At 33.8% G+C, this 14,467-nt stretch overlaps 1 protein-coding gene across 1 annotated transcript; it reads left to right on the top strand.

Moving 5' to 3' along the window:
- Window positions 1–5,102: 5,102 nt before the first annotated feature.
- Rif1 (Rap1 interacting factor 1) lies at window positions 5,103–14,467 on the top strand. Its single transcript, XM_077428144.1, has 11 exons — window positions 5,103–5,513; window positions 5,689–5,934; window positions 6,009–6,250; window positions 6,329–7,133; window positions 7,210–7,391; window positions 7,474–7,708; window positions 7,786–7,996; window positions 8,503–8,741; window positions 8,986–12,537; window positions 12,616–13,431; window positions 13,516–14,467. Exons 1-11 carry the CDS (start codon window positions 5,316–5,318, stop codon window positions 13,861–13,863), a joined length of 7,074 nt encoding a protein of 2,357 aa, XP_077284270.1. The 5' UTR covers window positions 5,103–5,315; the 3' UTR covers window positions 13,864–14,467.

The raw sequence follows: 14,467 nt of genomic DNA, 5'->3' as shown, positions 1-14,467 counted from the left end.
ATGCTCACTTAATTTGCGCGATCAGGATACAACAGGAACAAGAGGAACAGGCTTTTCCTCCCGTATTCTGCGCGCGCACATTAAACAAGGCTGTATGACAAAAAGAGAGATAATTTCACCTCATATATATTATATATACATAGTACCGTTTACCATGCACCCATCTTTCGACGTAAGATCTTTCGATTTTCGATCTTTGCCTTCCGATATTTGCGTTTTCGGGCGTTTCACTTTCGGGTCGGTGAGGTAGACCCCTCATCTATGGACCAAAAAAAAAGTCGTCATTTGTCGAACAGTGTAATTAATGTATTTTTATATTTTATATATTTCTTATATCTAATATATAATTTAGAAAGAGACTTTCTATGTACATATGTATGTTTTTTGTTTGGTTCGTAGAATCCGTGACGTTCAATTTAATAAAAAATAAATAAATATTCAAATAAATTTAATAAAATGTTTACTATTAGATTGGCCATGTTTAAGCGATTTATATTACAAATGCCGAGAGAATCCGGGTAAAAAAACTAGTCTAATATATAATTTCGAAAAAGACTTTGATTGTATGTTTGTTTGGTTCGTAGGATCCGTGATGTTCAATTTAATAAAAAAACAAATGAATATTCAAATAAATTTAAATAAAATAAAACTATTCAAATAAATTTAATCAAATTTTTACTATTAGATTAGCCATGTTTAAGCTGTTTATATTACAAATACCGAGCGAAACCGGGTAAAACCACTGGTTTTATATATTTTGTAAACTTTATATCTATATATTTCATATTTGACTTTTTTTATCACCTACCTTGATTATGAATAACAATTTCTTGAACTTTAAAATTGTAACAAACTGTGTGTTGTTCGTGTATTGTATTCGAACGCCGAAAGTTTATTTTTAACTGCCAAATTTTATGGTAAAACAGCGCTTAAATGTACCAACTAACGTCTCAAATCGTATAATTGGTTGATTCGAATATGCACCAACGCGCAAATTGTCAAATAATACTTGCTATACGAAAATACTAAGAATAAAAATAAAATAGGCTTGTAAAAAAAAAGCGCTTGATTCATATATGAATCTGCGCGCACTGTAGGGTTTATACGTTTTATTTACTGGACACCTACTAAAAGGTATATGTATGTACATACATACCTCGTATTTTGTCTACATATGTACATATGTACTGCTGAGAAATAAAAAAAGTTTGCTAAAAATAATTTTACGTATTTTAATTTTACGACATTTAACCTTTTCAATAAATTACATACATACATACATATATACAAACATTTCCGATTGTTTTGATAAATATCTATCGGATAGTGTCATCTATTGATCAAAATAAAAACAATTCTAGTGCTAGGCTAATTATGCAGATATCAACATGTGATATAATTATATTTTATTTATTGATTTAATAATAGGTATTTGTTATTAGTATTGTACAAATGCAGAGTATTCGAATTTAGAATGAGTAGGTGTCAAAGAACGAAGAACCAAAACAGCCATTCCACCCAGATCTACCTCTTGGGCCCTATATGCACTTGCTATTTTCTGTCGCGCGATCACTTAGTCGCAAAAATAGAACATGTGTATAGTTATTATTATTTATTATAGATTATTTGGTCGCATATGCGCGCATATGCGACCAAATAATCACAGGCACTTTCTATGATTTCTGTCGCGCAAGAAAAAGATCGAAAATCGCAAGTGCGTAGAGGGCCTTACTAGGTTTTTATTCCATGATATATATATATGTACATATATGTACGTGCCCGCTGAATTCTAAATTCGAATATTCTGTGTTGTTCAACTCGAAATATTGACATTCTATTATTTGGCTATATTAGATGATTAATTTTTATTAGCATAGATACACATATAATTATATCGAAGATAACATATCCGTGCTTTATCAAATTAAATATAAGATTATAAAATATACCATGGTACACTAGTGTTGTGCCCGTTGATTTCAACGGGTAGTTTCGAAAAGAAATTGAAACGATTGGTTTCAATTTAAAAAACTGAAGATAATGAAAAGAAATGAAAAAATAATTGGTTCCACATACTGCGCCCGTTGTCCGTCACATATTTATATACATATTTACCGACACATTGTTTTTATATATAGTATATAATTTTAAAATTTATTTTTACCTTATTGCTGAAACGAAGATATGTCTTGAAGGGGTCTACGTGACAAGCCAGAATGTTAAATTACAGAAAACACAAATATCGGAAGGCAAAGATCGAAAATCGAAAGATCTTAAGTCGAAAGATCAAAAAAAAGGGTGCATGGTAAACGGTACATACTCATTTAATTTGCGCGAGGAGGGTACAACAGGAACAAGAGGAACAGGCTTTTCCTCCCGTATTCTGCGCGCGCACATTAATACGGGAGGAAAAGCCTGTTCCTCGCGCAAATTAAGTGAGTATGTATCCCCGACGCACGAAAATTTGGCGTACAGAAAACTGCGCAAATATTATTGCGCAGTTAAATAACCCAACAAATAGAAATTAAATGTCCGATTTGTTGGGTTTTTTCAAAATTCATTGATAACGTTATTATTAAATAAGCAAAAAACGTAAAAGTATGTATAAACTTCAGAAGTGTAATAATTAGTTTTTGAGAGTGAAGCGTGAGCCTCACTACCAAACAAGTACCATATATTTTATAAGTTTATTGAAATTATTTTAGAAATAGTTAAAAAAAATTAATAACTTGTAACCTACGCACAAAACGGTTCGGTGATAACTAGTTATTACACTTATTACACCGGTTCGGTGATCCATTGTTCCATTGTTGTAAATCCTTTGGAAAAAAGGTTCGGCAAACCTTTAACAACGCATTTACAACCTTTGAACAATACGCGGCCCCTTCTGGGTCCGGTGACTAGTGATTACATCCCAAATGTGAATCGCTACCAGGATAAGAAAATTCCTTACAAAAAACTGCTCAAATATTGCTTAGCAAATGTTTTTTTTTTACAAGATTTTTATTATTATTGACTACACATATGAACTTCACATATTGATACGGACATAAAAGTCCGTAACGTTAATTTAAATTTGATAATAATAAAAATCTGGTAAAAAGAAGCATATGCTGAGCAATATTTGGGCAGTTTTCTGTACGGCAATTTTCCTGTGCGAGAGAAAACCGCATGCGTTATTTTCATAGCAGCGATTATCCTGGTAGCGATTCATATTTGGGATGTAACCCGTTTATCTCACAAAACATATTGGAAAACCGTTTTTGCAGAATCTGAACAGCAGCTAAATACCGAAAGATTTTCAATTTTTAACCAAATAGAGATATTTCTACAGAAATATATTTTGAAACAGCTATATTTTATTTATATTTTAGGTTAGAATATTTGGCACACGAGTTCTCGTTAGTATGATGGACTTTTCAGTTGCCAGATGTTGCGTTATAGAGATTTTAGCATAGATATATAATACACATAGATGGGCCCTGACGCGTGATTTTGGTCAGAAATCTTGTCGTCACTAACTGAGGGGTGCGGGGGGTTTAACTAGCGGGGAAGTTGGGAAAAAAAGGTTTTTTTCCCTACGACGCAGCGGTCGGCGTTTTTTTCACTTCCCCGCTAGTTAAACCCCCCGCACCCCTCAGTTAGTGACGACAAGATCTCCGCAATCGACCTTTCCTACTATGGGGACTAATCTAGTTGTGAAGGTCTTCTTCACCACCAGTCCGCCATGTGTTATAGACAGGTTCGTCTGTGTTCGGTGTTAAATACAGCTATATGTTGGATATGGTATTTATTTGGTAGTAACAAGGTATACACAAATATGATTAATTGTTGGCAAAAGTATGTCGTTCAGCGGTCTCTGGATATGATAGAGTGTCGCTGGCTCGGCATTCAGCTATGTTCAGAAGGTCTCTGGATGCGGCAGTGTGTTGCTGGCTCGTTGTTCGGCTATGTTCGGCAAGTCGCTGGATACGGCAGTGTGTTGCTGGCTCGTCCGGCTGGTTGATCTTCCAAGTCCGCGTAGTGTAGTGGTGGCTGGTCAGGAGCTGTATGTAGACTGGTCTGCTGCTGTGTGTCGACGCTTGCTGCTGTGGGTCGACTGGCGTTGTTTGGGTTGTACCTCCTTTTATAGTGTTTCTGGTATCGCCTGACCTATGGTGGTGGTTGTTGATGCGTAAGCGAGGAATGTTCTTTTGTCGAGGGGTAGAATTTTCTGGAATGATTGGCGCCGTTCCGCTCGATGTAGTTTAATGGTGGCGGCGTGTTTCGACCGTTTTGGTTCCGCTCGACTGGTAGGGGCGTTCCGCTTGAGTTTAATATAATGGCTGCAGGTGTGCTTCGTCTTGGTTTCGTTCCGCTCGAGTGTGAGGGGTGGAACATTCTCGAAGGAACTGGTGATTGATTCCAAGAAGTGCACGTGTTGTTTACGTGTGGTGAGTTCTGCGAGGCATGTGGTTTGTTGTTGTGGAATATTCTCGAATGTTTCGATGACGATGACGATGATGAGATTCCTACACTACTTAGAAGCTAACTACCTACTGAGAGAAAGTGTGCATGCGCCATGTATTTTGCACACGCCAAAAGGGAGACCAGTATAAAGCGTGAGGGCGGATCTATGTATTATACATCTATGGATTTTAGTGACTTTTGGGCGAGCGCTTTGTGACCAATAGTCACCAAACCCGAGAACTCGAGTGTCAGATGTTCCGTGATAGAGATTTTAGTGACTTGCGCGAGATCACTTTTTGCGGTTTAATCCGTTTACTGATATTTTATTATATAAAAATTTTAAAGGAAAATATTTTTTGTAATCCATATAACAAAATATATGTGTACATAAATAAAATATTTGATAGATGGATTATTACGCACATTGCGATCGTCCGAGAAACAATCTTTGCCACGAAAATCACGAATGGGGAATATTTGGCACTCGAGTTCTCGTTAGTATGATGGACTTTTCGGCTGCCAGATGTTTCGTTATAGATAATTTAGAGTCTTTTGGGCGAGCGTTTTGTGCGCAATAATCACCGAACCAAATATTTGTATCGAAAATAATTCAGATAAATTGATAAACGCAATACGTATGTAGACGTATAAATATAGGTTAAGGCCAACAGTTAACCGGCTCTGTTGGTGTTTGGGTTGCGGGTGTCGCGACTGTTTCGCGCCATAATCTGGCGGCGGTGGTCGGGGCGACATACAAGTGCGACGTTGTAGTGCGAGGCGTGCGCCCCCGAGTGAGCCTCCGCCCCCCAAGTGAGCCTCCGCTCCCGGGGCGACCGCATTGCAGTGGAGAATCTGTCAGAGTCACCATGAAGGCGGACTCGGCGCAGTTCGACCTCACCAAAGAGGAGACCTACCTCGTGCTCGCTCAGATGATGGAAAAAGACACCCCCGTCAACCAGGAACAGCTGCTCACCTTCATAGACGTGCTCAACAAAGATCTCGCCAGACACGACAACAAACTCAAAATACTCAACATACTAAAACTGATGTTGGACAAGATCAAGGTATCCCTCACTACTACTACTACTACTACTACTACTATGTACATTTCTATATTCTATGTTCTGTTTGAAAAGCTCACCTACAATTTTGTAATCGTATTTATTCTACTACCAGCACATTGAAGTACAATAATTGGCATAGTTTTCCACCACAATATGTATTATATTTTGTTTTCAGGCCGGGATTTATCCGAAATTACCGTCATTGAAAAATACCATGGTATCAGTCATAAACCAGTTGAATAATGTCGATATATCTGAAACTAATGTCACTGGAAAAAATAATCATCAATTGTATTTAGAAACGTTATTACAATTCCCCGATGATGTATTTACGAGTGTTTCTTTACAAATAAGCGAAAGCATGCTAAAGTTGGTGGAAACTCATTTAAAAGCCACACCAAACGTGCCCCATTGTGATATGGTACATATAATATATCTTTATGTTTGAATTTTCACATTTTGTACCCTGTTTAATCCTGTAATTATTTGTATTAGATTACGTCGTTGCTTTCAAAATATTTACAATGCCTTACTGAAGATGACAAGATTGAATTTATAAAAAGTGGCCTAAATTTGTGGTTGTTGCATTTAATTCCATTCTTGTTTTTGGATGATAACGACAATCGAGAATTCGGTATAAATATTGCCGAAGAAATTGTGCCACACATAGTTAAAGTCAACGTATACAACCACCCACTTTGGTCGGTGATATCGTCGAAAATTAAATCCAGAACATTGTAAATATAAGTGTTCTTATTATTGATGTATTCATGTTAATCATAAATTGACATATAATTTGATTTCTATTTTTTCAGCTATCCACAATTTCTTGTAAATTTACAAAATAACAACAATCAGCATTGGCGACGTCTTTGGATAGTGCTCGTTAGAATGTGCGATAAAGAATTGCATAAATTTGGCAGCAACATCAATCACATGCTCTATGCATTACAAGAAGGTTTTAAAAAAAGTGTCGATTGTAAATATCAGGCTTTTCTATGTTTACAAGCCTTGATTGAAAATTTTGCTTTGGATGAAAAGATTTTATTCAGTACGAGTCGAATCAAACTTGTATCGATCGCTTTGGAGTCAAATAATGCGAAGACTGAAGAGATTGGTCTTCTCAAATTTGACGTTTGGTGGAATTTAATTACACTGTTGCGGACGAATATTAAACCACACTCGCGCACAATATTAATGCCTTTTCTGTGTTACTGTTTTGGTGAGCCAAAATCCTCGAACACCACTAACAAGAAATACCCAGGAGAAGTGTTTGAATCTGTACAAAGGTTGGCGATAAAGTCGATTGTTGAAATGTTCGGTCACGTCAATTGTTCTGGATGCATCCATGGCGATTTCAAGAAACTTTCACAACCAATTTTGAACAGCGAAATGTGGATAGAGTTGTCCGTTCACTGGATTTGGGTCCTGAGGAATGTAACCGTTTTCATCAGTTCTCATCTACCTAAAGCGAATAAATCAAAATCCGATTTTGAAAGCCTGACCCAAAACCTACGTTGCATTTGGCAGTCTTTTGTCAAAGTATCTTCAAACATTAAGACTGAGATGTTCGCAGTTGGACTTAAAAGCTTATTGAATTTGTTAGATATATTTGTAGATGTAAGCATTATTTTCTTAACTTTTGATTTTCTCTTATTTTTAATTATTTTGCTTAATATTTGTTATATTTTTTTAGAAACACTCGCATAATCCATTATTTGCTGAAATAATTATGACAATAATAATTCCATCAATCGTCGATAAAAATGGTGGATATTCTGTTACTGCATTGAATGATAATTCTATTATACCATCTAAAACACACACACCTATACAAACATTATTGAAATTTGTTTTGTTACCTAAATTATATCATGCGTAAGTGTTTTTTATTATTTAGAAAGGTTAAATTTAATGCTAAAATATTGAAATTCAACTTATCTATACATATTTATTTTAGAGATACAATGTCCAAGCTACACTTTGACTTTGAAAATTTGATTCAAATCGGTTTAATGGGAGGATTTAAAGAATTTGTTTCTTGGATTATCGATGAAATTTCATCAGATGGTCATGGTCCCCTGGTTTGGTGTTATCTTGCTGATGCTTTATCTGCTTCGATTCAACAAATAGATATTGATGTTTATTCTACTGTTTTAATGTGGCCTATAGTTAAATATAATGGAAATGCAAAGGTGGGTTTTAAGAATGTATGCATAGTTGCTATTTTGCTATTGAATGCTGAATTCAAATAAAATTTCACGTTTTTCAGATTGTGAATGTGTCTGCTGCTTGGAGAAAGCTATACGGTATTCAAAGATCAAAAATTCGTGTTGCAAAGGAAAACACAATAAATCAAATCGACATCGATGTAGTTAGCGGTTTATTGAAAATAAACAATAAAAACAACAGAAATGCTATAAATTTAATACCGATATATTTTTTGACTTCGGTCATAAAAAGATTTTCAGATGAGAAGCCCGGTAAATATGTTTCTTTTTTTTATTTCGTATAATTTTCAATGATTAATAGCCAATGATTAAAACAAGGCTTATGAAGCGTTCGTGTAACAAAACTCTTCATAGACTCGATTTATATCCCACTCTCTGTAATCTTGGTGAATGTGGCTATCCATCCGCTTTCACTGTAAGGCCGGAGAGACATTAAAACAAAAAAACCTTTTTTTTAGTTCCAGTTTCCATTATTAATTATATTGTTTTTTTTTTCTTTTTTGGAACATGTAAAAAAAGTTTTTTTTCATTTGAAATTGTTTATTAGTTGTGTATTTTTTAGAGGTATAAAACACATTTCAACAAACAAATTCTACAAAACATCAAATTCAAAGGGCAATGTAAATTCGCAAGAGCTTAGTTAACTCGAATCTTTATGATATTTCTTTAGTAATATGAGGCTGTTTGTAATTTAAATTTGCATTATATCACAATTTATTTTAATTATCATACTATACATATATGATCAAAAATTTCAGGTCAAATGGGTGTAATGAATTCTTTCTTTATGGGAATGGAGAAGTTCCTAAACAATCTACCGGTCGGAAAAATTCCCCATATCTTGTACATTAGTTTGGTTGATTCATTAAAGCAACTGTCGTCAATATTATTACACTGTCACACGTACCATGTATCGTTATCTTCAGCTGAACATCTAATAAGTGTTTTGAATAAAAATATTAAGATTATTTCGAATTATCTTACGCAAGGCACTCATGTGAGTTTTTATTTATTCTGCTCTGTTATATATTTTAGATGTGTCTCATTTTGTATGCAAAAATTTCATTTTATTAGTATTCTAATATAATTACAATAATGGTTTTATTTTCTTCCATGGAAGATGCGCAGTAAACAAAAAAAACTGTGCAGTATTTTTTTTAAATCCAAAAGAAAAAAAATAATCAAATTCCTGCACATTCACTAATACAGAGTTTATATTTCATTCCATTATTTGATTTCAGGATCATGGTAATACTCAAGAAACCATTAATACCTTCAATTCTCTATTGGATAGTTTGCATAGCTTAATAATTCCCGTATATTTTGCTTCAGTTGTTGATAATTTGCTAGACATAGTCAACAATTTAATGCGAAATATCAAAAATCCCAATATTCAAAGTAAATGTGTTGATTTACTCGAACACATAGTAGAACCAAATAAAAAAGAACCCATCTTGGAAAAAAGTGAATTGATTAAAATTCAAGCATTATTGATTGCAAGGAAAGTGAACGAACAAACACCGGAGTCCTCCCCGTGCAATTCAAAAGTAACACCGATCACACCGAAAACGTATACAAAGAAATCAAACACTCTTGCTAAGACTAAAGATGATTTTGTCATAATTGAACCAAACTGGAAATTCGATCCAAAAAAATTAACAGAGCATCAAAAAGATGTATTAAAACGACGAAGAGATGATATACCTGCGCTGTATGAAGATCTTTCTCAATCCCAAGATGAAAATTTATTGAAAAGTTGGAAACCTGCAGGCTATAATAAGTCTTCTAGTGACAATTCAAGCAGTCAAGATTTATCCTCTCAAGGATTGTCTGATGACAAAACCACCGTCACAAATTCTTTTAAGCATTCTATTGATAAAGTGGTTCCTAAAAAGGATATCAAAACCAACTCTGAAAAAAATAGCATTACTTTACGTTCGGCGAAAGTGGTTGTAGCAGAACAAAACGAAAATATTTTAAAGAATGATAAGAAATTAAACGTTTCTACAAATAATCAAGTTTTAAGTGAAATTGGCCATTTAAAATCGAATGGCTTAGAATCTGAAAGCGGCAAAACTGTTCTTGGCACTCATCAACTCAATGGAAATGTAGAAAATAAAGAGACGAAATTTAAAACACCCACAAGATCGGATAATCAAAAAAATAGGAGGTCGATATTTTCAAGAATTAATGACAATTTGCAACAGTTAAAAAGTCCGAAAGATAAAAATAAAATTGATGAAGATATATGTGATAAAATTGAGGTTAAAGTTCTAAGCGTGAGCGTCACAGAAAACAATCAGAGTGTAACTAACCAAATAGTTGTTGATAATCAAATTCAAGAGAAGCAGGAAGATAAAGTGATTAAATCGAAAAATGATAACAGCACAATTAATTTGATAAATAATGACAATACGACAAATAAGAAAGATATTGAGCCAATTGTAATTGAAAAAAATAGCTCTAGTGCTACGCAGTTTACTATAAATGTCTTAAATGACACAACTGATAATGAAATAAAAAAGCATTCTCCCAGTGATGAAGGTCCCACAACAAATAATAAAAAAAAGCGTCCTTCCGGTGATGAAAGTCCTACAACAGATAATAAAAAGAAGCGTTCTTCCCGTGATGGAGGTCCCACAACAGATTATCCTACCGACATTATTTTGATCAGTGATGAATCTGATCAAATAAACAAGATAAGCAATGAAACAAATAAACAAGATGATAAAGATACTACACCTAGTCGTCCAACTCGTATAAGAAGAAAACCAAATAAGTTTATTACTGATGCATCTTTGGAATTGAAAACGTCTAAAATGAATATGTCAAAAAATGACGAATCACTAAGTAATAAAGATGAAGAATGTATGTCGCCCAAAACTGAGATCAATGTTTCATCAGAATTATGCAAATCTCCAGTAACACCTAAATCTCTTAAAAAGAAATCGAGACTAATGAACCAACTGGCAATTAATACAAATGAAGGTCATCCTTCAATAGATATTATCAAGTCTAACAGAAATGTGAATACACGCAAAACGAGACGCTCTCTAATAACCATCGAAACAAAAGTCAATCAAAAAAAGTCTAGTCAAACTGATGCTGAAGGTACTGCAAAAGCGTCAACCATTACACCTGACGTTAAAAAAGATGTTCCTTCAATAAATTCATTACCTATTGAAAAAGCTCTCGATAACAATATTTCTTGCATTGAAAGTACTTGTACTGTTTTAATTTCTGATATCGATCAGTTAGTAACGCAAACTGATTCTAAGTCCAAAAATTCTTTTGCTACCGCTGAGGATAAAGATTTTCTGAAAAATCCTGAAACTATAAGCGTAAACATTGATCAGAATACGCTTTCAAATACAAATGGATCAGTTAGTGCTTCTGTTGATGATAAGTCTACTAAAGTGTTGCATTCGGTTGAAGTACATGCTGTTGATGTCAAGAATTCTAATGTAGATGATACTGATATTTTTGAAAATAATTGTAATGCTCTCTTTGAAACTTCAAGCAGTGATTTAAAAACAGTTGCAAGTATATTTTCTCAAGAAACTGAAGTTGTGCCACATAATAGTAAATTTGAATTTTCCAGTTACGGTAATAAACCCGAAGAGCTAGATATATTTTCTAACGATCAAGAGTCATTCACAAAAGACGATTTTACTTGCGCGCAAAATGACGATGACATCACTTGTAGCCCTGACTTCATTGAAAGTTCACAAGAAGAAAGCTTGTCATCTATGTCTCTGAAAACAATTATTTCGAAAGCTAAAGAACTTGAATCATCTAAATCTGATAAAAATAAATCAGTCGATTACTCTATGTTATCATCTCAACAAATAGCTGAAGCTGAAACGCAACCTCTGTCTGGTGAAATGATTGAAGGACAAAATATTCTCCCAACTAACTGTGAAGATGCTTGTACTGATACAACGTCAATTGACAAAGTGAAAACTATTGATGATGTCCCTTCAAATATTGCCGGTGTTATTTTAATGGAATCAGAAAACGGGCAAAATTTCTCAAATATTGATGAAAAGGAGACTCAATGTGATGAAGTCGACAACAGTAATGACTTGAACCAAATTCTTCATTTAAATTCTAGATCTTTATCACCTTTGAGCATTACTTTCAATAACAGCATAGTATCATCTCCTTGTAAAGATGATATTCAAGACAGAAACAGAGAACTTCTCAACAATACAGTTGATATATCGCCAATTAAAGGCGTCACATTTTCAACTGACGACTCGCCTATTAGGAAAACTTCACCCGATAAAGCGGATACAACTGTCGCTAATACTCCGAAGGAGGTTTCTCAAAGTAATTCTCCTTTAGTTTTGACTTCTCCTGATCTCTTTTCAAGCGAAAAAATTAGTCCGAATAAAGATAATGTTCCAGTCAAACAAATATCGCCACCGAAAGTTAACACTCCCATGATAACGCACAATGCGAGGAATAATTGGCTCTCTATCAAACATGTTGGAAGCCGAACTGCTCAAATGTTAAGTCTTTGTATGATCAATGACAAAATTGAAGATGATGATGGTAATTCTGCTGCTACGGATGATGCATCTAATAACAGGAAATCTGTGCCTTCGACTAACTCTGAACGATGGGATGGTGTACTGAATTTCAACAATATTTCCAATAAGGAATCGGCCGACATGCAACCACTTTTAGAATTCACCAAATTAATACCATCTCTAAGTGCTAGCCCTATTGGACCTATATTGAAAAGAAAATTGGAAAATGATGATCTCACAATTTCTCCATCTTCCAAAGTATATACATTTTTTTCTTAATTTTATTGTATATTGCCTTATTATTTATTATTAATATGTTTGATTATTGTGTTACAGAAAAAACGAGTTAGTTTTCATGATCCTCCGGTTTCCACCACCGTCAGTGTTGAAAAATACATCGGTACCAAAACAGCGAAATCCCCCCAGGTTAAAGATAATCCTACAATTAAAAGAAATCGTGTCGCCGTAGCGAAATGTCTGATGAAAACAATTCAAATGGCAGCTACAGCACCACCTGAAAATGCTATTATTACAGACAACATATTAAATATTGACAATGACGTTGTTCAAATTGAATCCGACGTCCCAATATCTGATATTTGTTCACTTGTCGTCAATTCGCCACAAATTCTTGACATAGCTCAGAATGACATGTTTGACTCTACACTGCCAATATATCCCAATCTTGTCGATTGTCAAGTACCCATTATTGAAATATCGTGCAAGTTATCATCGCCAATGTGGAAAAATGATTTTGTTAAAGAAATCAGTGATAAAGTATTGACAATTGGCGATTTGGCAAAATTAACAGAAGTGGAAGTCAATAGATTGCCTGTGAAATATCCTAAGATCGCTACCGTTAAGCAGGCACTGTCCGAGTATGAGGCGAAGTTAAACAGGGAGAATTTGTGTGGTAACGTACAAGATGATTCTATTGTAGTCATGGAAGATGTAGAAATAGAAGATGATGCCAATCATTCTCTCGTTAAAGTATCTGATGATAATGTTGAAAAAACCGTTGATGAAAATATGACAGTGGATGAATTCGTTTTTGATGAACATACTGAAGTTATTCTCAAAGAAATTGAAAAGAATGATGTAATGGTCAATTGCGAAGATAGGCAAACAGAATCCAGTGATAAAATTTCTGCTGTAAGTTACATTTATTAATATTCTTAATTGTAGAGTTTTATCATAAATCAAATTTAAATAATTTTTGATGTTTTTATGTTGCAGGATTCTAAATCTGAAATATTGGTAGAAAGCGCTAATGCATGTGTTGAAAATCCAGTAACAATGTGTTCTTTAATTACGGCAAATCCTATTGAAGCTTTAAAATTAGTAATCAATGTGTCTGATACTGATGTCATTCTAGACAATATCCCATTAACTTCTATAACTGGTTACCTCTTACGAAAAATGGATAGCAATCGTGATGTGCAAAAGGAAGTCATGGAATCGCTAAACGCTTCACATAAATCCGAAAAAGAAGTCCGTGATACATTGCTGAAATCATTTAAGGACAAATTAAGTGCAGATTTTAATGGCATGCTCAATTCATTAGATAAAATTTTAGAAAGTTAAATTCCTACAGTATTTTATATAACGACTTCGATTTTCGGTCCTCGTACTTTTTTTTTTCTTTTTTAAGTGTTATTCTTGTTCGACTTTATTTTAATCGAAACTATCTGTGATGTGTCGGATACAACTTTGTAAATATACAAAACTTAAAAAAAAACGTTCACAAATGTATGTATATATATATTCATAACTGATTTGATTCGCTATTTTGTACATTTATATTTTTTGTGACGCATTACAATTTTCTTGCCACAGTATTAATTACTCCATTATGTGTAATGGTTAACTAATTATGCCATTTTCATGTTATTTATTATCAATTTTCATTTGTTTTATTTTACTTTTGAATATGCAATTTAAAATTGTGTATTGAATTGATTTCATTTTCTATCGTTTATTCAAATACAATGTAAATATTCTTTTGTTTGATATCACATATTTTTTTAAATAAAAAATCTTATTTGATTTTTTAATGATGACTGACTACATATCATCATTATATTATTTGATTTAGATCTTAAAGCTTTATGCTATTTTATAAACTACTAAATTGTTGACTGAATTACTTTGATTTTAACATATATAAACGATCATTTAAAATGTGTTT

Source organism: Arctopsyche grandis, chromosome 3, assembly GCF_051622035.1.
Source record: "Arctopsyche grandis isolate Sample6627 chromosome 3, ASM5162203v2, whole genome shotgun sequence".
Lineage (NCBI taxonomy): Eukaryota > Metazoa > Arthropoda > Insecta > Trichoptera > Hydropsychidae > Arctopsyche > Arctopsyche grandis.
The sequence above is the reverse complement of the archived record's forward strand: the minus strand, read 5'-3'. Positions and strand labels throughout refer to the sequence as shown.